The 25,238-nt window shown below is 40.7% G+C and overlaps 3 protein-coding genes, 1 long non-coding RNA gene and 2 pseudogenes across 5 annotated transcripts; 3 read left to right on the top strand and 3 right to left on the bottom strand.

Annotated features, from left to right (window-relative positions):
* Window positions 1-90: 90 nt before the first annotated feature.
* Window positions 91-6,077, bottom strand: LOC131239331 (uncharacterized). 2 transcript variants are annotated; one of them, XR_009168138.1, is made up of 5 exons: window positions 5,544-6,077; window positions 5,302-5,391; window positions 648-736; window positions 475-521; window positions 91-363 (listed from the first exon to the last, which is right to left on the bottom strand). It is a non-coding gene; the product is annotated as an uncharacterized LOC131239331 (long non-coding RNA). The 2 variants fall into 2 exon arrangements; XR_009168137.1 differs by lacking the exon at window positions 91-363 and having other exon boundaries at window positions 371-554; window positions 5,544-6,065.
* LOC131239330 (protein SAWADEE HOMEODOMAIN HOMOLOG 2-like) lies at window positions 927-1,775 on the top strand. Its single transcript, XM_058236981.1, has one exon. It carries the CDS (start codon window positions 1,050-1,052, stop codon window positions 1,755-1,757), a length of 708 nt encoding a protein of 235 aa, XP_058092964.1. The 5' UTR covers window positions 927-1,049; the 3' UTR covers window positions 1,758-1,775.
* Window positions 2,609-4,862, bottom strand: LOC131239329 (GRF1-interacting factor 1-like; annotated as a pseudogene).
* Window positions 6,078-12,812: 6,735 nt separating the features above from the next.
* On the bottom strand, window positions 12,813-13,511 carry LOC131239328 (large ribosomal subunit protein uL11m-like). The gene has a single exon (XM_058236980.1). The coding sequence runs from the start codon at window positions 13,432-13,434 to the stop codon at window positions 12,967-12,969; it is 468 nt and encodes a 155-aa protein (XP_058092963.1). The 5' UTR covers window positions 13,435-13,511; the 3' UTR covers window positions 12,813-12,966.
* A 464-nt stretch (window positions 13,512-13,975) lies between these two features.
* LOC131241445 (putative pentatricopeptide repeat-containing protein At2g01510) lies at window positions 13,976-18,762 on the top strand (annotated as a pseudogene).
* A 4,093-nt stretch (window positions 18,763-22,855) lies between these two features.
* LOC131239327 (uncharacterized) lies at window positions 22,856-23,744 on the top strand. The gene has a single exon (XM_058236979.1). It carries the CDS (start codon window positions 23,024-23,026, stop codon window positions 23,591-23,593), a length of 570 nt encoding a protein of 189 aa, XP_058092962.1. The 5' UTR covers window positions 22,856-23,023; the 3' UTR covers window positions 23,594-23,744.
* Window positions 23,745-25,238: the final 1,494 nt, after the last annotated feature.

Below are 25,238 nucleotides of genomic sequence, written 5' to 3'. Positions count from 1 at the left end.
AAAAGCTACAAAAACGCCGCTAAAAGCTATCAAAGTGAGAGATTAAAAACGCCGGTAAACTATTTACAATGTAAAACAAAGAATTAAAAATTCTGCTAGGCTGAATCTTCTAAATCAAAAGACCTTTACAGGCTTAAATTAGCATTCAAACACAACCTGTAAATCATTTACAACCAGCCCCATTTACAGGGGGCCTAAGACTGAAAGGTTACATAATGGACAGAAAATTTACAAATTGAGACACAAGGAAAAGCAGGAGGGAAAAAAAAGCAACGGATTTCAGCAACGCTCGAGGCGAGACTTCTCAAATGCACCCCAAAAACCAGAACCCATGCCAAATAGAGGACCTTTGTCAGCGGCACCCTACCATGCGTAGAGGTTAGTTAATAAAACAGTATGTACACTCATAATCTGAGTTACACTATCCAAAATTAAATTTTCAGTCATAAATATTTCCTGCAAAAACAATCATACCGAATGAAGTCCATATCCATCCCCATATGAAGCAACAAAGCCTCCCTCTGGGCTACCACGTTTCACCCCAAATGCTCCACCTTCAGTTACCAATGCAGAGACAAAAGTTTACAAAACAAAATAAAATAACCAAAAAATAAATTTGATATAAAATAAAAGGAACCAATAAATACCTGTAACTAGCAGATGGAGGAGAATAGCTATGGAATTTTTTTAAAAATATGTGGACAGATTTTTCTTCCCTTTTTCTTCAAGGATAAAACTGCATCATAAGCATCATAGCATGCAAACCTTTTTGCAGAAGCATTAACTAGCATATAACTATCAATGATTAAGTATGCCTATCAATGGTACTGAATTTCGAGGTAGGGCCTTTGGGCGTTGAAAGGTCAGAGAGAGAGAGAGAGAGAGAGAGAGAGAGGGAGAGAGAGATTTCTCAATGTACTGAATTTCTTAGGAAAATCCATTACGATTGATGAAAAAAAAAACGGTTCTTAGATTTTGAACAATGCTTGTTATTCAGACAGAAATAGCGCTTCGAGAGGCGAGAGATTCACTCTAAATCAGATCAGGGAATGGGTCGACCTCCACACGGCGGAGACCCTGCCTTCCGTTTCACCTCCACTGAGGTGGTGGAGATGGAAGCATGTTTGCAAGAAGTCAATAATGCAATACCTGCCCGTGAGACCATCTGCTCTCTTGCAGAAAAGTTCAGTGCGTCTGCGGATAGAGCTGGAAAGATTGTTGTGCAACCTAAGCAGGTGTGGAACTGGTTCCAAAACAGAAGGTATGCTCTACGGGCAAAGTTGATTAAGGCTCCTGGGAAGCTAAGCATTTCTACGATTCAGGATGATTCAGTTCCACTGAGAAATGCACCAATTTCTGTTCCTTCCGGAAGGCATGCTTTAGATAAAACTCAGATGGAATTTGAAGCCAAATCAGCTAGGGATGGTGCATGGTATGATGTTTCAACCTTCATTTCTCATAGAATGTTTGATACGGGAGATCCGGAAGTTCGGGTTCAGTTTTCAGGGTTTGGCGCAGAGGAGGATGAGTGGATTAATGTGCGCAAGTGTGTGAGACAGCGGTCACTTCCATGTGAAGCTGCAGAATGTGTTGCAGTTCTTCCTGGAGATCTTGTACTCTGTTTTCAGGAAGGTAAAGAGCAGGCTCTTTACTTTGATGCCCATGTCCTTGATGCAGACCTTGGCTTTGAAATGGTTCTTGGTATCATCTTGCCACTTCAGCAACCCTTCAACCATAGTCTTCAAGTGTGTCTGTAACACCTCAGTTTGTGATTTGGCCACCAACACTTTCAGCAAACCTAAATTAGCCTGCATTAAGCAGGCATCAGAGAAGCTTATATGAAAAGGACAGATAGAAACAATTATGATTTTGGGGCAGTCATTTTAGATCTAAAAATTCCGACAATTCACACATTATGCTGAGAAAGAGGGAGGACAGACTGACCGTTTCTCTATTCTTTCTCTGCAGGAGGAGAAATGCGGATGGAAGCACATTGTAAGCTGCAGATATGAGATCAGAGAATTCATAAGCTAAGCGAGCTAGTCCTTTGACTGCAGCACTGATCATGTGAGGTGTCTCGCCAGCCAGGCCTCCAGCTACCTGAGACCGTGAGCATATGTATGAAACATTATAATGAAAAAAAAAAAGTTGCAAAATCCTAAAACCAGTTGTAAGAGTAAAACATTTGGTTAGCTCCACCATATAGAGTTACAAAAAGAAAAAAGAAAATAAAGGGAAGGTGCACCTTTTCTTTCCAATACTATGCAATCGGCCATCACATTACCTTGTCTTCTTTGAACAGACACAGGAATAAAAGTTTTCCATGAAACCCATTTCTGTTCGAGTTTCAAATCTTCTTTGAATCCTTATTTTAAAAAATAAAAATTTAAAGACTCAAATTGTCTTCTCCTTTTTCTATCTTGAGATCCAACCAAATCTCAGATTGACTAACGAACAAAGGCTTGCTACTAAGGGGGAGTTTTTTTTAAAATAAAAAATAAAAAATAAAAAAAATTTATCAGCAACCATTTGCCAATTGTATCCTGAATGCGAGAGTATAAAATCAAACTTTAGCAAGGAACTCAAAAAAAAAAAAAAAAAAAAAGGATTGGAGGGAATATGGAAAGAAGTAAGATCAAAGCACCATCCATCCCTACAGAAGCTACAAATTTACAAGAAAACTAAAAACATGTTTTAGTGGCCCACAATCACCATCAAACACAAAAGCTCTAACAAGTGATTCGTCTTTAGATCTAAAACTCCCTACATGTTAACAGCAGCCTACTGACACTATCTTTCACATAGCCCACCACCACCCCTAATCAATTAGTTACCTTCATCGTCAGGGCCTTTCAGATACAACGGCTCAGTCCCGTCTCCATTCTGACCTCCTGCACCGCCACCTCGCCCTTCAGCAGATCCCGCACTCGTGGGATCTTGCTTGCCAGCACCTGTAATTCCACTGCTTGCACCCTGCATCCCTTCTCCAGCATTGCGTCAGAAGTCGGGGAAACCTCCAGCTGCAAGGCCTCCATTCCCTCCCACTCCAGTCTCACCATGCAGCATGTGGAGTCCGTTGTTCCCTCCGGAGCTCATGCCCAACTGGCTATGCAAGGCTTGCAGTTGCTGTAACGCAGACAGTGGTTGTTGAGCCTACAGCATCGAAGAACGGGCGGCCATGAGTGATTGTTGAGTCATCTGCTGTGCCTGCTGGTGTTGCAAGTAACGGGCACCTTGCTGCATGGCAGCATTGGGTGGAAACTGAGCATGCATCGGGGGTGGTTGGGGTTGAGAATCTGCAATGGCGGCCAGGTACATGAGGTTCTTCTGAAGCTTTGCTTGATTCTCAGCACACTCATTCAGTTTCCCTGCGCTCAGATTGTCGAGTATCTGCATAACCAGCATGCCTATCAATGAAAATGGGACAAGCGAAGTTGGAGATGCAAAACCACTTGTAATATGGACAAGCATCATAACACTTATCATGGAGATCCGCTGTGGTGAATATTATTTTCAGAAATAAGGTTGCTTACATGAATTAAGATTTTCATATTGTAGGCCTCATTGAGACAACCAGCCCGCCCAAGGAGATCAACCATGCTAATGCTCAACCCTTCTTTGTCTGGAATCTGGAATCTGGAATCTGGATTGCTCTGAAAACTATTGTTTCCTATAATATGTAATTACCAAATGCTTGACTAAACAAACTTAGTGAAATTCAAGACCAATGAATTATGGCACCATCAAGGGTTGGTTGTCACATCAACAAAGCAGAGAGATTCAAAAGAAAAAAAAAAAAACCCCAAAAATTACAAACCTACAGCTCTTATGATCAATCAAGAAATTAATCAGAAGATCAGCTGACACCATCAAGGGTTGGGCCAATTATTAGATTACAAGGCCAGGCTCGAGCCTGTCCATTTTGGCTGGTCACAGACCCAGGTCGGTCTTGGATTGACCTTGGCCCGGTCTAAATCTAATCATGGAGAAAATAGAAGTAGTAAGTTCCTTCTGTGTTGGGTTGAAGTGTTGAGAAAGATGTTACAACTTACAAGTGGGGCCAGCAGTTGTGAGACACAAACTTTTATTTGATAAGCTCTGCCATAGATGAAAGATGCTCCAAAAACCTTACAGAATGAAACTTCTAATCTGACGGTCAATGTCCTACAAAAGACAGGAAAAGAATATAAATATCACTTGTCTAAGAAAAAAGATGGCCAAAGATTTGATGGGAAGGAACTTCTTATTAGATTTGGTTGGGTCATAACAAAAAGAGAACTCGTAAAATTGTAAAAATATGACAAACACAATCCAAATTTAAGATTGGGATGTGAAATTACTAATCTCATCTGAAATGGTTTTCAAAGCATCGATTGACTGCAAGCAAATCTAAACGTACTGGCTGCTAGCTAGAAGAGTTTCATATTGATGACAAAAATTACATTACTGCGGTTGGGAGTTACACGTTGTAAAGGAAAAAATCATATACAAGGACCAAACAAATCAATACCATATTAAGTAAGCATGAAACAGATGTTTGCTAAGCCTACACGCATATGGAGCTGTCCCCGTCCACATGTAGCCGCACATGCCAATATGGAAGATGTGTATGAGGTCCCAGCGTTCCATAATTACATTGGATGAAATTGATTGGATGTTCTTGCACAAAAATCAGGCAATTTTGGTGCTCAGGTTGGAGACAATATACAAAAGAAATGGATGGCTGATACAGGTTTATTCATAGACACTGAGGTAGACTGAGTGAATACAGGTTTATTCATAGACACCCTGATCCATAGCTCAAGTGGTAGACTGAGTGAAAGAAACCTCGTTTCAACACTGAGATCTTGGTATCGATTCCCTAGTGGGGGTGGCTAACAGTGATGTGTGAACTGACAGTGGGGTGTACTAACAAGCTAACAAGGGGAAAAAAAAAAACTTTTTTTAAAAAAAACAGAGGCAGGTTTATTCTAGACATCCATTTGTTTTCTACACAATGGTCAATTTGATGGAAAGCTCTTACCTCACACCTGTATGCTATTTTGGTGCATGTGGTTGGCAAGGCTCCACAAATGTGTGATCTTTACGAATGTCAGCCAATTTTATTTTATTTTATTTTTTTTTAAGTTAACCTCACACAAAACTTATGCCTTGGATCCAAGAATCAGGTCAATCATAGATCTGGTGAGCTAAACATATGCAGAAGAAATGGACAATCAGCATTTAATATAAATGTTTGGCCCATCAGATGAGTGGATGGACCTGAATTCAGCACAAGGAAAGCCATATAGTGGCTTGTACCTGATGAGCAGCTTTGATCATGCATCCATGTAAGCATTGTGGACCCCTGAGCCTACACTCTATATAGTTACTTCCACTTTGAATAAGCATCTTACAACCAAAGATAAATACATAATACAAGTCAAACATTATGGAAACCCTTCGTTATATTGAAGCAATGAAGATTGGTAAGAAAAAAAAATTAAAAAAATAAAAAAATAAAAATCCAAGGGTGTGGGGCCCTTGCTTTTGGTGATCCTTACATGGAGTGGACTTGCCTGATTTTTGGACTGTGGCATCAAGAAGTGGGGAACCACCTGATGGAAAGCTTGGATATTGCACATCTTCTATCCAGGCCTGTGTTGGATTGTAAGAGAGCTGGGTTGCACAAGCTCGAGGCTTTCCGACCTCAATGCATCTGTGTAAGCATTCGATATAAGGATAATTAGTGGTTGAGGTCCATTTCTTGGCTCAAGCAATTATGGACAAGCCAAGCACACATGATTGTATATTTTGATGATCTGAAACATCCCTATGATGGATCCTTATGTATCTGGACAGACTGAAAATTACTTTGGCAATTGCATTTTTATCATCGGAATGGTATCCCTCAAACAGGGCTAAAAGCAAAATTGGTTAAAGTTCATCAAATCTATAAGGTGTAAAAACACATAATGATGAAAGAAAAGTTTAAATGGTCAGACCAGCTCTACTTTTATCCAAAGGGGCATCAATGGTATAGTCTTCAACCATACATCCATGTGGTCCCATACATCGATAGAGAAAGATGGCCCCACAAGTGAGATCCACACAAAACGTTCTTTAGTGAGGTAATTCATCCAACAGTTGGTATGCATGATGTACAACATGTATTATACATTGTTCTGTTTGAAGGCTTACAGAGTACTATTTCGATTTTCAGTTTGTACAAGTGAGCCCATTGGTCGGTGACCCAAAATGTCACTAGCAAGATTTGGTATAACCAAATTACCGACAAACAAAAAGGACAAAAAGGACAAAAGAAAAGTCATAAAATAAGTACAGAAAAAGTTTATTGAGGTTGATGTCACTAGCAAGATTTGGTATAACAGACAAATTACCAACAAACACATAGGCATCATTACCTTGAGAACTAAAACCACAAGCTTTGAATACATATCAATGGCAATAAACGAGAGATTATGGGCTTGTTGAGGTGATTGTAGTGACAACGCATAGGGATTAGTCACCTCAGAGAATAGACAACGTGTCACAGAAAGTTCCTGAGACTACAGAGGGAAAACACAAAACTCAAATTTCCAATGATTTGGAGATCTCCTGCAAACATAACTATAAGCATGAAAAGTTACCGTAAGTATGCAGAAAAAGCGATCTGTGATAATCGTCACCTTTAAGTAGCCCACTTTGCTGCAATTGTGAAATATAATGGGCATAAGATGCATCATTCATACCAGGAAGTTCACAAATCCGACACCATTCAGCGAACAGATGAGAAACCTGCAGCATTTTAATGGACATCATTGAGAAAAGCAACAAATATAACTATCTACCAGCTGCTTAGTGATTGTGCCCATAACAGATCATTTTGCAAATAAATGGAATGATTATATCTTTTCCCTATATCAAGCACCAAAATTTTCATGTGTGGCTTGATGAACTTTTTTTTTTTTTTTTAAACACGTGCACACACACCACCACACACTCATGTGTGGCATGATGAACTTCTTTAACAGTTTAGGATGTGTTTTTGTCTTCTATTCTAGTTGAAAATCTCTGTTTTCTGGTGGAAAATTGTTAATGCAACAGTCCCTTTGGCCACTATTTAAATATATGGGACTGTTTAGCACCACAGCCGTACATTTGGCCATTGAGTTAAAAATCCACTCATCAGGCAAGTCACCACATATGAGAACAACAGGCAGTTCAATATGGCCATTGAGTTATGTCCCATTTGCATATATCATCACCAGCATTATATCTTCTGTTGTAGGCAAAAGGATTATTTTACAGCTAAAGTGAACTTCATTTTCTAGAAAAATATAGCATGAAATCAAAGAGAAGAAAAAGTTAATGGGAGACGACAGATAATTGGCCTGACCTCTAAAATATCATGTCATATGAAAGTACATAGATCAATTTCACTTACAACCAAACAAAGTGTGGGCCATGCCGACTATGTCAAGTGACCTGAAAATTAGTCAAGTGACTTGAAAATTAGTCGAGTGACCTGAAGATTAACGTTGTATGTAAAATAAAATAGAAGAAAATGACACAACTCACCTTGACGCCCTTTTCCCTCCTCCTTTACCCGGGCTTGGGACCGGCAATGAAAGAAGTTGCATTGGCGGAGTTAAAAAAGGGCTTAAGCTCCATTTGGTTTGAGAAAAAATTATATTCATAAAGATTGATGTGATGACCAAATGGAGCCTAAGACTTATATGCAAATTTACTAAAAGGTATGATAGGAACTCTTACACTACAAATATGATGACCAAGTGACCACATGTAAAAAGAAAAGAAACAAAAGAGATTAAATTAAAGACATCTAAATCCATATCATCGTGTGGATCTGGATTATCACCTACGACATTTGTGGTAGCAGGCATGGAAGAAGACGTAACTTCCCCATGGAAACGCTAGTAGGTGTAACTTGTATTAAATCCGTCACACACGATATGATCATATGCTACTTCTCGAGACACCCAGAAGTTATTGTTACAGTTCTTACATGGATATCGGATCCTCCCTCTATTATTTACATTTGCAAATGCAAAATCTATGAATTTCGCAGCTCCATTTAAGTATGCGTGGCTCACCCTAAATAATTCAATGAAATTGGAGGATATGTCAAAAGAATGCATCTTGACCACTAAGTCACAACAACTAAAATGAGAAGTTTTTAAATGGGTACCTTGTCAAATGAATCCAACTCTTATCCATAAGTATCTTCCTTAGCCACTCAGACGGGTTAGTGAAAATACACTCTAGGCCTAACAAAGCTTCCTAATATAATTTAAACAAGCCCCATTATCATCCGTTCATTTAGCAAAGGAAGCCAAGTTACATAACGATTTTTTTTTTCAAACGAAATACCTACCTACATACTAATCAACGACAGCCTACCCCCAAATGACAATGATTTAGGCATCTTAAAGAATCATTAATGGTATATCTAACTAACTGACTAAATCAGTCACCCATCCAAGACCGAATAGATTTTAATGCTTTCAAGTTCCCATTTAAATGCGCACACCAAAATTTCGGCAGCATCTTCTCATGTCTCTCCAGATACGTTGATCTTGCATTTGATTCCCACGCCAATTATCCACACATTGTAAGGATATTTGATATTAGAAATAAATGTAAGAAACGTAACCAGAGAGAAATGGACAGACACAACCTAGAACAAGCATGTGCATTTAAATAATGGAACCGAAGCATTTTAATCTATCCAACCTTGAACTGTCCATACGTGGGACAATTTGAGAATTTCTATGCATCCAAAAGCACACTATATCTATGCTTAGCCACATAGAAACTCTCAAATGGGCAACTGATTATCCTATTCTTAAACAATTCCAATTCCATAATCAATCACAACAAATATTCATCACTTACCTAACTAATAACAGAATGTGTTTAAACTGAAGAAATAAATTTCCAATTTTGCACATGTAGAATTGAAATAATTAACCTAGTACTATCTACTACATACTAGTAACATACAAGCAATACTGGGGCACCATACCATAGGCTACAATAATAACATGTCCCCCTAAAAAATAAATCCTCCAGGGATAACATATATATGTGTGTATATACTATATATATAGATATATATTGTAAGTTGTTTATTTCTATTCTCAATTACAAGTATATTCATCATCCAACCAACTATAAATGAAGCAATAAAAATATAATTAAGCAAGTTCAATTAACAATTATATTTTTAAACATGAGTTCTTATTACTTGACAACTAAAAAAAAAATTATTTTTGAACTAAAGCCTATTTGTAAAGAAATAAATAAATGTGGAAATAGAAACTGGAGATATTTGCTATAGTAGGGCCCCAAATCTCAATGATTCAGACACTGTATGATGGGCCCCACTTCTACCAACTAAAAACAGTCCAGGCATTGCATGATAAATTGTATGATACATGAAGATGTAAGGGACGAAAAAAAAAATCAGGCCATTCCAAAACTCTTGAGCCACAATATGTTTGTATACCATCCAACACATTCATCAGGCACACACTACCAGGATGAAGGGACACAAAAAATCAGACCATTCCAATACTCAAGTAGGCCCACCACATGAATTTAGAGGTTTTAGGCATGATTTCATGTTGTTCCCACCATGACTTGCTTATGATTTCAAAGAAGTATTTTGGTTTGATGATGATAACCATTCGATATGTGTGTGTATGCATGTCCATCATCGATGTGTCCAAGTTACATAGGCTTTGTCTCTTTCATATCTGCTCCTCATTCCATCTTTTTTCCAACAATAACAATGCTGAAAATTTTACGGTGCCAAGACCTTGGATAAATGCTAAAAAAAAATCAGGAAGCATAAATCAAGTGCAAAAGAAGATAGAAAGGCAAGTAAAGGAATATGAACCTAAAATCAATTGTGGTGCCTGAGAAAATTACCTCCTGCTGAAGCTTTTCTTTTAAAATTTTAAGATCTTCTGGTTTTATTCCTCGCAAACTGCATGAATCAGTATTCATTTTGGTGGTAACATTAGTAGCAAGAAGTGACCATGAGTAGAGAGCTTGTGATGGCAATAGGCTGGCTTTCCATTTTAGGAGAGCCTCTCCTGTTCTTGCAGATGATATTGTTGCTTGGGAAGAAAGAAAGGGTAGGAAAAAGAGGATAAAAGCAAGGGAGAGAGATTTATGTATGGCCATGGCTGTTGTTGCTTATGGTTTGTTACAAACTTACAATGGATATGGGTATTTATAGTAAAAGGTTGATGTTGCTAGATCAATTACTATGTCCATATTGTATTTGATAAACATGTAGGCACACCATCTTGACTGCCTCAATTTCTGGACCCTAACTTAGATGAGGAGTAATAGGTAAAATCAGATCCGTTGGACCTATCTGGCCTCTGTATGATGGGCATTTGTTCGTTGTATGCAGCTCCTTTACACTTTGTAGAACACATGCACGCCACGCCATCTAGATTGTCCTAGTTTTTGTAAGGATAGACATATTTTAGACATTGATATGATGGACCATCCACAGTTTCTATCATTATTTTAATGGTTTGGATCACAACTATGTCCAGTAGCATAGAGGATTAACGTCTGACAGAGCATTCTCGTTTTCTAGTTTTCTATCATCGCAGCGGTGCTTGTGTCACAGTAGTAACAGATAGCACATTCAATGAAGGGAAAAGACCCTATCCACCTACACATATTTGGCACATGTATTGATAATCTGAGCCATTCATTCATCTTAAGGTCCACCAATCACCAATCATCATCCTGATCAGATAATCCTAGCCACTAACTACAGTTTAGTGATTTTATACACTACTTTTTCACATGGTTAGAATTGTGTGGTTAGTGTAATTTTCAGCCTATGATCCTTTCACGTTTGTCCACAATAAACCAACGGTTCGGTTCATCAAACACATGCCATATATGCAGTAAAATGAAATGAAAGGACTGGATCTTCTTAAAAAATAAAGCAAAAAACAGACCCAAAAATCAAAATGCCAAGAACCCATTTCTCAAGACAGAAAATTCAAAGGACCCATCAAATAAATAAATAAATAAAAGAAGAAGAAAAAGAAATCCTATCCATATATTTCAAAGCATAGATACGGATCAATGGTGGAAAAAAAAAAAACGGAGCAACGTACCAATACTCTGTTGACAGCTCCAATGGTTGGGACAGTAGTAGCTATGGCTTCCGTGGATTAGGCGATACAGAGAGAGCGAGAGAGGCGTGTTACAACGAGCAGGGCACAGCCGAGAGATCAGCGTACTTCCTCTTGCGGGCCTTCTCGGACTTTGGCGTGTTCCGGCAAGAAGGACGACAACAGCCGAGAGATCAACATCTTCAACCCGCAACGGAAATGGAAGCCAAATCAAGAGAGGCCGGAGTGGAAAATGGAGATCGAGAGACGTTGAAGAGGGGGGTGGGAGGGGGGGGAGGGGAGAGAGAGAGAGAGACTTTCGGTACGTTATTGCAGGGGAGGAGAGAAGAGGGGAGAAGAGTTTTGGTAGAAAAGAGGTGGGAGAAGAAGAGGCGCGATGGATTTGGGGATAGGTGCGTGTTTTGGATATTTGGGGATAGGGCGCGCGTTTTGGATTCGGGGATAGGGGCTTTTGAGTTTTTTTTTTTTTAAAAAAAAAAACTCAAATCAGCGGCGGTAGCCCGTTTTGTACACTGGCGGCCACGTAAAAACGCCCCTCATTTCATCTACAATGGCGGTTTGTTGTGGCCGCCTGTGATAAAAACGCCCCTAATAACTATATTTTTTGTAGTGTATGTTTTAGCCTGACTAATTTTAAATCATTTAGACTCTAAAGTGCCCCTCCATAAATCTATCTTTGTTACTACGCCCTCCCTTGTCTTACAGTCAAAACCATGTCATTTGCAAGTAACAAACACCATAGGATCTCTTCCTACAAATGCCTCGTTAACTCATCCAAAACCAATGTGAAAAGGTACCGGCTCAATGCTAAACCCAGGTGCAATAGTAATTCAGAATTTACTTGTCTCTCCACTAGTGGCCCTCACATTTGTTACCACTCCCTCATAGATATCGTTAATCGTGTCAATATGTCTTATTGAAACTCCTTTCCCAACACTGACCAGATTATCTAGGGATCCTATCAAATGCTTTCTCTAAGTCAATAAAGACAAACCATGTGGATATCCTTCCTCAACTCCATATATTTCTTCATCAATTGTCTAAGTAGGAAAATAGCTTCAGCGGTAGACCTCCCTGGCATGAAACCAAACTTATTTTCTAATATATTCATCTCATGACTCAGTCCTTTTGTCTTTTTTATTATCCATTTTTAATTTTTACTCCCACCTCGAAGGAACTAGATACCAGAAGGATCATCATGTTCTCTCTCTCCCCACAATCAAATGAAGTAGATGCCACAAGGATAATCATGTTGTAGGAAGGGTGTGCGACACCTGATCTAGGGGGGTTTCCATCGTCATTGTGTTATCCACTACATCCATTGTGCCACCTCACATTCATTATACATAAGATAATTTAGATCAATACAAAACATAAGCGAGCCACACTACTGGAAAAATGTGAAACCACGAGTAAACCCACTGAATTCACCCCCAATAAAATATACCACTCACAATCCCTCATCCATTCCTTCAATAGCAAAAGGCCCACTGGCTGAACGAATATGACCGCTCACCCTGAAGTTTTGCAGGTGGCCACATTCAAAGTGGTACCAACCAATGACCTGTCTGGATAACCAAACCATTGCCCAAACATGTCTTACTTTTATGCAGCAATTAAAACAGTAAGCCCACACTCTTAGAACAGTAAACTAAAAATTAGTATTAAAAGACACTATCAAATCATAAACTTAGAATTACTCATCGTTGGCTAAAATTACAGAAAAGAAACAAAAATCATTCTGCTCAAAACCTTGAAATCGACATCACTGTTCATCAATCAATCCCCACCATCAATCCAGCTCCTTCTGGACCTTAATCCCCATCGCGTTCGCAGTCCCAATCACTGACTTGCAGATGGACTCCAGCGGCATGTACTGGCAATAAGGATCGGACTGCTTCACCTTGGCGATCTCGTACACATGCTTGAGTGTGATTGTGGAAGCGACGGTGTGGCCGGGCCGGCTGCTGCCCGACTCGATCCCAGCCGCCTTCTTCAGGTACCACGTGACCGATGGGGATTTGACGGTGAATTCGAAGGTGTTGTCTTTGAAGGCGGTGATGGTGACGGACATTGGGGTTTCCGGCTTGTATTTTTGGGTCCGGGCGTTGAAGTCTTTGCAGAACGCCATGAGGTTGAGCCGGTACTGGCCTAGGGCCGGCCCAACCGGAGGAGCCGGGCGGGCCGCCCCGGCCGGTACCGTGAGCCGGATCGTCGCGGCGACCGGGCGGCGGGTTAGGATCTCTTTCAAGGTGGACATTTTGAAAAGAGGAAGGGAGAAATGCTCCGGAGTTGCTTCAGGGTTTTTGTTGTACGCGGATTGCCTAATGAGAATGAAATGAGATTAGCTACGAGGGGTTGAGTAGCGATACTCGCTACTGAAGTGACGTCACCAAGTTCTGTGGGCCCACCATGATGGATGTTTTGTATCCATACCGTTCATCCATTTGGAGAGATCATATTAGGTCACGATCCAAAGAATGAGTCAAATCCAAAACTCGAGTGGACCCCACCACCGAAAACAGTGGGGAGACAAATGGATGGACGGCCTGTCCTAAATGGATGGACGGCGTGTCCTAGAATAGGCATGTTCTGATTACACCGAAATCATTATCCCCACTGTCTCTCATGGTGTGGTTCATTTGCATCTTAGATATGCTTCGATTTTAGGGTCAACCCTTAAAATGAGTTGGCAAAACGGATGGACAGCCTGGATGAAGCACATACATTTGTGGTGCGCCCAACAGAGTTTACTCAGTTGGATAAAAGCGTGCACAGTACACAATCCGATTTCAGAAATGATGGGAGCGGATGAAGTGAGACCCCCGTCCACCCAAGTGAGTGGGACTAGGAGTGTACACGAACCCAATTAGCTTGGTTAGCTCGCTGAGCTCGACTCGAAAAAGATGGATTCTGCGTAGTTCAAAGTTACTTTTGAGCCAAGTCTGAGCTGATTTTTTTAGCCAACTCAAATTAAACTTAGATTGAGCTACTCTAATATTGATGTTACTCATCAAATGTTTGATGAAATGACTCAACGAAGTGTCGTCTAGTGGCAATGAATATATGTATATGAAACAAGTACCATTTTTCCTTGATTTTGATATTGCCTATAAGGTTTTTGATGAATTAATTGTAAACAGCTATTACTAGTTTACATACCGTGAGAAATTGGAAGTACACTGCATGTGTTTACGAAAATGCTGCGAAGACTCAATTTTGGCTCGAACTCAGCTCAAATTGGCCCGAGTTGCTTATCAAACTGAGCGGAGTTGACCAATCAAACTCGAGGACTGAGCCAAGCCCGAGCTCAAGCTTGGGTTAACTAGTGGCCGAAGCTCGTCTCGGTTGGACTCGATGGGCACCCCTAGGTGGGACCACTAACTGTGGGGCCTATTGCGATGCATGTGACTACATCCAAGTTGTCCATTTTTATTGAAAGCTCATTTTAGGGCATTATCCAGTACTTGAAGAAGTTCCAAATCTAGATAGACCATGGTACATGAAAAACAGTGGTGATTGACTGTTAAAAACTTCTTGTGGGCCACAAAATCTTTGTATCAAGATGATATTTGTGTGGTCTCTCCACCTAGGTGTTTGTAACTTTATCAATATGTTGGATGGCAAATAAACATTCCATTGGAATCCATAAAAATTTTAATGGCAGGATTCAATCACAGATGTTTCCTGTGGTGTGGTCCACCTAAGATTCGAGTCAGCTTCATTTTTTGGACCATGCCCTAAAAAGAGCTTTCAAAATGGTTGGATGGTGTGGATTTAAGGCACATACATGGTTGTGAACCCCACAGTCAGGGTTCGCACCCACCTAGCTGGATCCAGGGTGGGTCTCACCTAATCCGCTCCCTAGAAGGATCTGTCGAAAATGGATAGACAGCATGGATAAAATACATACATAATGATGGGCCCCACAGAGGCCTTGCCAGTGGGAACGGATTGGCTACTCCCCTGCCACCAGCCAATAGCTGATGGTCGGTGCTCTGTCGGCCCCACCATGATGTATTTGTTTCATCCATGCCGTTCATCTATTTTTCTAGTTCATTATATGTTATGAGGCCAAAAATGAGTTATATCCTAATCTCAAATGGACCACATTACAGAAACGGTGTTGAATTAGCGTCAACCATTAAAAACCTTTTGGGGCCATAAAAGTTTTGGATCATGCTGAATTTTTTCCCTTTTTTCCCTTCATCTAGGCCTGTATGACCTAATAAATGGATTGGATGTCAAATAAATAGTACAATGGGCCTTAGGAGGATTTTCATGGTGGATATCCAATCACTATTGTTTTCTTGTGGTGTGGTCCACCTGAGATTTATATCCCTCTCGTTTTTGGGATAAATCCCTAAAACGATCTTTAAAAATGGATGAACGGAATGGATGAAACACATACATCATGATGGGGCCCACATAGCACCGACCACCAGCCACCGTGCTAGTGGCAGGGGAGTAGCCAATCCGTTTTCCTTGCCAGTACCGTCCATTTCATTTCAACAACATTCCCGCGTTTTAATTTCCAATTTGTCTTCCAAATGAAGATAAAACCCACCGAAGCTCCTGCAACCTATCTCCTATGAAACCATTCAGAATCCGACTTTTCCACTCACTTGCTCCTCTGAGTCCAAAAATCTTCCCAAAATGCCTTCGCAATCCCATCATCTTGAAAGACGTAGACACAAAAATGCTCCCAGAATGCCCTTAGAACCCTTCTCTCTTGAAACATGTAGACGCCCAAATGATCAAAACAGGCTTCAATCCCCAGACATGTCGATCCAATTATCAAATAGAAGATCTCCTCCGAAGAGGAGAATTGTCAGAAGCTCGGCAGCTGTTCGACGAAAATGCCTCACAAAAACATAATCTCAACAAACACGCTGATTTCAGGTTACGTGAAATCCGATAACCTATATGAAGCCCGACAGATTTTCAATGGCATGATTGGTCGGAACACCATCATGTGGACCATCATGATCGGTGGGTACTCTCAAAACAAGTAAACCTAATAAGCATTCTTGTTTTTTTCAGAGATGCAAAGGGCGGAGACGGAAGTTCATCACGTGACCATTGTCTCTCTGCTATCAGCATGCAATGATGGCGAGTGCTCGAATCAGGTAATTCAAGTTCATGCCTGTGTCCTTAAATTAGGCTATGAATCGGCTCTGATTGTTTCCAATACTTTAGTTGATTCCTACTTGAAATGCCACCTTATGGGAGATGCGTGTGGAATGTTTAACAAAATGTCCTGAAAAAGATTGTGTGACATTCAATGCAATGATAACAAGGTTTTCGAAAGATAAGCGTTCTGAGCAAGCATTGAAACTCTTCATAGAAATGCAAAATACGGGTATGAAACCTTTTGAATTCACTTTTGCAGCAATTTTATCTGCCGGTACTGGATTGGGTGATCTAGTGGTTGGCCAACAAATTCACGGACTTGTTATCAAGACCCATTTAGGTTGGAATGTCTTTGTGAGCAATGCTCTATTTGATTTCAACTCGAAGTGCGATTGTGTGAGTGATGCAAGGAGACTCTTCGATGAAATGCCAGAAGTAGATGGTGTTTCTTATAATGTGATCATCACTAGTTATACTTGGAATGGGCAGAACAGAGAATCTCTCGATCTCTTTCGGGCTTTGCAGTTTTTCGGCTTCGATCGTAAGTAATACCCTTTTGCTAGCATCTTAAGTGTGGCCGCAGTTTAATCAGATTTTGAAATGGGTTGGCAAATCCATGCTCAGGCAATTTTAACATCAGCTGAATCTGATATTTTGGTGGGCAATTCTCTGATCAACATGTACGGCAAATGCGGTCACATTGATGTTGTCGAGATGATTTTTAAGAATAGAATTGACAGAAACACTGTCTTTTGGACTGCACTGATTTCGGGTTATATGCAAAAGGGATTCTACGAGGAAGCCTTGAAGTTGTTCTCTGAAATGCGGAGTGCTAATGTGAGCTCAGATCAAGCGACATTTTATAGCGTTTTACGAGCTTCCGCAAGTTTAGCGTTGCTTGGATTAGGAAAGCAGCTACATTCATATATTATAAGATTAGGGTTTATGGCAATCGTGTTTGCTAGAAGTTCCCTTCTAGACATGTATGCAAAGTGCGGGTGCATTGAAGAGGCAGGTTGGATCTTTGATAAGATGCCAGATCGGAATATGGTCTCATGGAATTCCATGATCACGACTTACTTTCAAAACGGGCATGGCAAGGCTGCTCTTACATTGTCTGAAGAGATGTTACAATGTGGTGCTCAACTAGATTCCGTCACCTTCCTGAGTATCTTATCCGCATGCAATCATGGTGGGCTCGTAGAAGAAGGATCTTGGCGCTTCAATTTCATGACTCAGGTCTGTAAGCTTGAGCCCAAGAGAGAACACTATGCTTGTGTGGTTGATATATTGGGTTGAGTTGGATGTTCGGATGAAGCAGAGAAACTTATGACCCAGATGCCGTTTGAACCTAACATCATCATGTGGTCTTTGATTTTAAATTCTTGCAGGATCCATGGAAACCAATAATTGGGTTAGGGGGCTGCAGACTAGCTGTTCAAGATGGGACTCAAAGATGCAGAACCTTATGTGATCATGTCAAATATTTATGCTGCGACAGATCGATGGGAAGATGTTTCGAAGGTGAAGAAAGCAATGAAGGACCGAAGGGTTAAAAAGGAGCTAGCCTATAGTTGGGTTGAAATCAAACAGAAGATCCATTAATTCTCAGCCAATGACGAGGCCCACCTACAAACAGATGAGATCAGGAAAATGATTGATACGCTGTCAAAGCAGATAGAGAAGGAAGGATACAAGCCTGATACTAGTTGTGCTCTTCATAATGTCGAAGAGGAAATCAAAGTGGAGTCGTTGAGATATCACAGTGAGAGATTGGCAATTGCTTTTGCATTGATCAATACCCTGCCCGAATCACCAATACTGATCATGAAGAACATAAGAGCATGCACGAACTGCCATGTGGCTATCAAGGTGATTTCCAAGATAGTAGGGAGGGAAATTATAGCGAGGGACTCAAACAGGTTCCATCATTTCAGAGATGGGTTTTGCTCTTGTGGGGATTATTGGTGAGCTTGCGAAGAAAACAGGAAGAAGCTTGGGGCTTTCTTCGGTAGACAGAGTTTCTACAACAGTTGTGCTTGAAAGAACCATACATGTAACTTTCAGGAAAATGGTCAAGGTCCAACTTTCAGGTTCATTGTGTGTCAAAGGGAAGCATCTCAAGGACGATCTCAGGTCACATATCCCCCCTTCATTACCAACTTTCCATTCTCACTCCTGATTCTTGCCACCTCCAGCGACCATGAAGCTGCCCGCTGCATTGGAAGCTCTATTCTCATGTGGGTGCAGATAACATTACACTTACTCCATGCAGGTGCAGTTGGGTTTCAACACAAGTGTTGGTGGATGGGATGCAGCCTGTCCAAACAGAAAGTGAGATAAGAACAGGGTGTACGTACCTTTTATCTTAGGGGTCATTTGGATGCCTATAAATGGGGTTAACTGCAAATGATTTGCAATGTGTTTGGATGCTGAAAAATGTCTGTAAATGATTTACAGGTGGCCCCAATTGATTTATAGGAAAAAAGCTGTGATTTCATTTACCGGCTCTTCATTTAAAGCCTAACGGCTACGAATGGAAAGATTGGCTCTCGATTTACAGAACTTAAATAATTTACAGGCTATCCAAACAATCATTTACCTGTAAATCATTTACTGCTTTCAGTCAAACAGGATAGGGTGTAAATGATCTAGACTTATAGATCATTTACCACTTAAGCCAGCCATCCAAACGACCCCTTGTATTCAATTTGGAGCGAGAAAGAGGAGTAAAATGCTAATTTGCCCGACAAGATTTATGTTTTTCACACAACTCCAAATGAAAGTCAAATGCATTCAAATTATGAACCAAAAGGCAATTTTCAAATAAATCCAAATGGGCGCAAGTCCATGGTTGATGATGTTGATCATTACTCCAATGACATTATCTACTTGAGAGTGTTCACAATAGAACAGTTGAGGAAAATGAAGATTGAAGCAACAAGGTGAAGGGCGACTTCAAAATCACTCGCGTGACCATTTTTATAGCATGTTTGGATTGCGAATTACGTTGGTTATGTATTGTAAAAGCCCATCATTATGGTCTTACAAGGTTTGTTTAAAAATGTAATTCTGCAATAAAATGCCCATGCAAATGAATTTGTTATTCACTATAATTTTATATTATTTTGCCATTGATATCTCCTATCTAAATAAGACCGTATTTTTTTTCTATGACTTGATATTGAAGTAATGTAAAAATTTCATTATTATGATTTTACCACACCTATCCAAATATGATATTTGCCTATTAAATTACTCATTTTTAAGTAATGAATATTTATATATATTATTATTGTAATTGGCAATCCAAACAAGCCCTTAGATTCAAAGTTCTTAATAATTCAATATAGAGTTTTGTTTAATTTGTTGCTCAGACTGATGTTTGGAAAATTGAGGGGGAGTGATAGGAGGTAGGGGTGCACACGGTTTGGTTCGGTCCGGTTCTGGGGTGAAACCAGAACCGAACCGTTCCTTACGATTCTAGGATTTTCGGAACCCGAACCGGACTGTTAGCACCCTATAACCGAACCGGAACCGGACCGTGAAAACCGGTTCGGTTCTGGGCTTTTTATAATTCAGCCCAATTGCATGTTCTATTTTATAATTTAGCCCATGTCTATTCGTGTTGTGATCCATTTGATGAATGGTTTAGATATTGTATATGGTGTGAAAAATACATTTATGAAAACAATCAAAAAGTGCATTGTAAACCATAAATCATGAGTCAAATATACAACTAAAATATATTGTAAACTCCTGGTTCTAGGTTCGGTTCCACAGTTTGGTTTCAAGTTCGGTTCCACGGTTCAGATCCACGATTCAGATCGCTTTTACATACCCTCAAACTGGAACCGAACCGAACTAAATGGTTCTTTAATTTTTAGAACCGGAATTGATGCACTTTAGAACCGGACTAAACTGGACCGTTTCATCGGCTCCGATCCGGTTCCACGGTTCTACCGTTTAGTTGTGCACCCCTAATACGAGGCTGTGCATCATATGGCATAACTGCACGATGGCATGTATCACAAATCCAAACCGTACAAAAAGTGGGACCTGTTGGGCACGCGGATATGGTGGTATGTTCCAATCCTTTTTACTATTTCAGGCAGGGTGAAGTGATTGAAGCAGAGTATGGGCCATTCATCATGTGGGCCCTGCCACGATCATTCTCTGGCCTTAGAAATTATGCTGGTCCACTCATCAAGCCGTGGGTCTCATATGGGAATTGGATGGCTACATAATAAGAACCAACAATCCACATTCAACTAGCAAACTTGGAACTCCTGATAAAAGGCAATGGCAGATTGGTCAGCCAGGATCTTGCAATGGTGTGCGATGATGGTGCATGCGTGGTACTTCATTTTGCCCCCATTCACCATGGGACCTATCACATGAACGGCCTGGATCTTGCCCAGGCCTGTCACTTTGGTGCATGTAGGGTGCTTGATTATATCCCTTACACATGCTTGTTTGGAAGAAGCATGAAGTTAAACTCTTTAATCACATGTTGACTTAAATGGGCCCACTTGAAGGGCAATCGAAACCATTGATCTACTTCAGGAGGAAATGGATGTTATGGGATCCGAGTCTTCTCATAGCACATACTGATTTTCAAGGGAGCATCGTGTCTCAATTTCGATGGACCATTTCCCAAAACCTGGATGGCCGCATTTCTCATCATAACCGTTGATCCATAGACCAAAAATTGATGGTTTATATCCTTGTACGAGGATATTTTTGGGAATGGTCCGTCCAAGACGGGATGCAACGGACCAAATGGTCTGGATTAGCGAACGATGGAATACAAATGGACGGTAAAGAAAGAAAGTGCAGCAACGGTCTAAAGATGGATGGATGATAAAATAAAATTAAATTCGACCATAAATCAGGAACTCATGGATTAGTTGCCTTCAAATGGACGGTTAAGAAAGAAAGTTCCTAGAGCCCAAAACCCTAAAACAGCCCACCGCCAAACACGTGTACAGTCCTGCCCATCCACGGGCAGATACACATGTCAATAAAATCACATGTGCCAGATCTGAGCTTGCCATCTGGGTTGGAAACAATGCATAGATCTTCTGTCTAAAAATTCAGACGTTTCACTGATGGGCCGGAATCTACAGTGTACGCAGATGGCTAAGAGAATTTCTGGCCGTTTATTTTCTGTATGTTGACGTCTACCATTTAGGTAATGAGATCTAAATGCAAAGTTCAGATCTGTCACACGTGTGTTTCACAAGAGATCGTTTTGCCTCTGTTGCCTTCTACGGGTGCCGACATGCTGAATGCTCCTACGATCTGAACCGTCCATGTTGTCGTCTCTGAGCCAAACGGTCCATTAGAAGAAGATTATACCGAACTCGATGATCATTCTGAACGTAGATCCTTGAAAGAAAATTTTCAACGGCTCGTATCCAACGGTAAAAATCAAAGCTTAGAATCACCGATAGCTTATTCACTGATGAAATGATATAATGGGAAAAATGGACTATCCAAATCATCTCATCATCTAATAACATGGGCCTCGTGGGTAGTGACACGCGCAGGATTCTGGGTCGGGACAGAGGACGCGGATTGGGTACGAACCCGCCACTACCTAGATGAGATTGATGGTCTGGTAGGGGTTCGGTGGGGCCCATCGTGATATATGTGCTTTATCCAGGCCGTCCATCCATTTTTAAAGATCATTTTAGGGCATTAAATAAAAAAGGAGATAGATCTAAGGCTTTAGTGAACCACACCACGGAAGCAGGTGTGACAATGACACCCACCGTTGAAAACTTACTACGGTCCACCGTGATGTTTATTTTCCATCCAACAGGTTCATAAGGTCACACATACATAAATATGACATTGATATAAAACTTCAGTGCCCTAAGATATTTTCAACGGTAGTCGCTCAATTCCCTTTATTTCCTGTGGTGTGGTCTACTCAAGCCTTCGGTCTACCTGATTTTTGGTTAATAAACTAAATTTATTTTTCAAAATGGATGGACGGAGTGGATAAAACACATACATCAAGGTGGCCCCACAGATCCATACCAGGACCTTCCCTTTTGGACGCCGATTGCGTCCTATCCCTTGCCGTCTCCATGAACGGGCAGGAGCTTTGAGTAGCAACCGTGATGTATGGTTCTTATCCACACCGTCCATCCATTTTTTTCCTATAATTTTAGGATATATTCCAAAAATTCAGGCAGATCCAAGCCAGATGTGGATTACACAATGGGGATTAAACTCATACCGTTGAAAACTTCTCGGGTGCCACAGAAGTTTTGCATGGAGCTGATATTTGTGTTTTCCATTCATCCATGTCTACGTAACTTTATGAATAGTTTGGATGGCAAATAAACATTACGGTGGGCCCTGGAAAAGTTTCAACAGTGAGAATCATTATCACCGCTGCTTCCTCTGGTGTGGTCCACTTGAGCTTGTATATGCTTCATTTTTAAGAATATATTCTAAAATGATACCAAAAAATGTATGAACGGTATGGATAAGACCCATACATCACGGTGGCAACTCAAAGCTCCTGCCCGTTCCCAGCTGGAGACAGGCGGGCGTAGGACGCAATCCGCGTCCCTTCGATTTCTAGCTCGGTCTTGGTGGAGGTAGTACCTAAGCCGCGCCCCGCGACGGAGGCAATAGAACTCTTTCTGCAAAACCCCAACCCTAAAACCTTAAAACCTCTTCCTCTCTCTCATCGAAGCATGGCTTGCACCCTCGATTTCCGCTTCCTAGATGAAGGCCTCGGCGGCCAGAAGAACAAGCGCAAGCGCCAGCTGGACCCCACCACCTCCTCCATGGACGTGGACGAGGACCCCACCTCCTCCTTCGACGCCGCTCCACCGTCCAAACGTCCGGCCCTCCCTTCCTCCTCCGACCCCGACAAGCCCACCTTCGGCAGGCCCACCTTCGACGGCGTCATCGCCGGCAAGGTCTCCGGGCGCAAGTGGAAGCAGCCCCGCCAGCAGCGTGCCTCCGCGGCCTGCGTCTCCCGCAAGGGCACCACCTTCGATCAACGATCCAAGCAGAAGGAGATCAAGAAGGCTTACAAGGAGAGGATGTCGGAACTGAAGGAGGAGATCCGATCGAACAAGCAGGAGAAGAGGAAGAAGAGGGAAGAGAGGGAGAAGAAGAAGAAGGAGAACATTCTCAGGTCCGGGACGAAGCTGCAGAAGATCACCAACCCAAAGACGTTGAAGAAGATCTCCAAGTCGAAGCAGAGGAAGCTCCTGAAGGTCCTGCCAGACGAGATCTTTGCAAAGAAGAAGAATTAGGTCAGATTGAATTGCCAGAATTTTGTTTTGATTTCTTTCTTTTCATGATGTTTTTGTTGCATGATCGATGGATTGGGAATTAGCGTTTTGATCTTACCAGATGTTGTTATCAGTATTGAATTTATGGAATTATAGCTATTAAGATAGAGAAGCTGTAGTCTTGCAATGCTTCTGCAGTGTGGCCTGTGGCTTGGTAATGATAGTTGGATTGGGTATGCTGGAAAATCTCGCAGATTGCGAATATTCTGATCCCTTTCAAATCACTGGCTTACATGCTGGTAGGAGAACTGATCACCTACAGGCACCTGCACCACTATTTATGGTACAGGCCTTTTCCAGCCATTGTATGCATTAAAATAATTATATTTATCTCCATAATTAATGTATGCAATGGCTTAAAATGTGTTGTACTACATATAGTGGTATGCATGTAGGTTAAGAACAACTAGGACAAATGACTGAATATAAGCTGAAGATTTGGTTATTACGACCTTCCAATCTAGTACTTTTTTTGGGTCACCCACCATATACGGTGGGGTCCATCAGATTGATGGTGTGCATTACCATTACCATGGGCCCCACTTGTATAAAATAGGCATGATGCATTGAGACCCTATAATTCCTCATTATGAAATTTGGTTGTGGGAAAATTTTAGGAAATTAGAAAAATCTGAAAATTTTAGCAACAAATAAAAATACGTAATACATTTATACAAATTAGAGTTATGTTCATCCAGGCACACAAATTTAAATATTCATTGAGGAATATTTACATTCATTTATTAAACCCATATTAACTTGTCAACATAAACCCATATTCAAAATATCAAGTTATCAATAGAGTAAACATTAAATCCTCAATAATTAGGCAACACATGGAATTGTTTGTAATAGAAAATGTAGATTACACAGCATAGGTAGACTAACATGATTACATAAAGTCCAAAATTTATAGACAACTTGATTGAAATTTTATATATATATATATATATATATATATATATATATATATATATATATATATATATATATATATATATATATCATCTGCCTGCATAATTGGTTTGTTGATCGATACCAAAGGGAGTTGTGTCGGCTGTGACTGGTCTAGAGTCCACATTGGTTTCAACTCGTCCCTTTTTAAAGCAATTTGATCCGAGTTGCTTAATTTTAACATATAAGTGGCCTTAATTGGACTGGTTCCCACCAGAAATTGATGCAATTCGGGCGATATTAGGTTGTATCGTGTAATATTTGAAACCATCCTTCCGAAGGCTCATGTCAGTTGAATCAACCAGGACATATGGATATACCCTTTGTCATCTCTGAAGGCCCTAAGTTTCCTTGGGATGGTTTGTCCAACCAACACCATTCTGTAGATGATAAGGTCAAGACACGCATGATATTGCCTAAATTTTGACCCATTAAGGGATGTCACAGCTATGGTAAAGCTTACTTCAGGAATCAGAATGGATGGGTATCATTTGATCATCCATGAAGAAGCTTACAAATGTTCTCTTACTATTGATAATTGATTCCCTTCACTACAAGTTACAATCTTGAAATAAGGCCTTTGGTCAATTGACTTTGTGAAATGGTTCCTGATGAGGGCGATCATGATCACTGGACCATTGTTGTCCATCGT

Source organism: Magnolia sinica, chromosome 3, assembly GCF_029962835.1.
Source record: "Magnolia sinica isolate HGM2019 chromosome 3, MsV1, whole genome shotgun sequence".
NCBI classification, from domain to species: domain Eukaryota; kingdom Viridiplantae; phylum Streptophyta; class Magnoliopsida; order Magnoliales; family Magnoliaceae; genus Magnolia; species Magnolia sinica.
The sequence above is the reverse complement of the archived record's forward strand: the minus strand, read 5'-3'. Positions and strand labels throughout refer to the sequence as shown.

Excerpts from the sequence above, each read along its gene's own strand:
- LOC131239330 (XM_058236981.1), top strand. The coding sequence starts at position 1,050 with ATGGGTCGACCTCCACACGGCGGAGACCCTGCCTTCCGTTTCACCTCC.
- LOC131239328 (XM_058236980.1), bottom strand. The coding sequence starts at position 13,434 with ATGTCCACCTTGAAAGAGATCCTAACCCGCCGCCCGGTCGCCGCGACG.
- LOC131239327 (XM_058236979.1), top strand. The coding sequence starts at position 23,024 with ATGGCTTGCACCCTCGATTTCCGCTTCCTAGATGAAGGCCTCGGCGGC.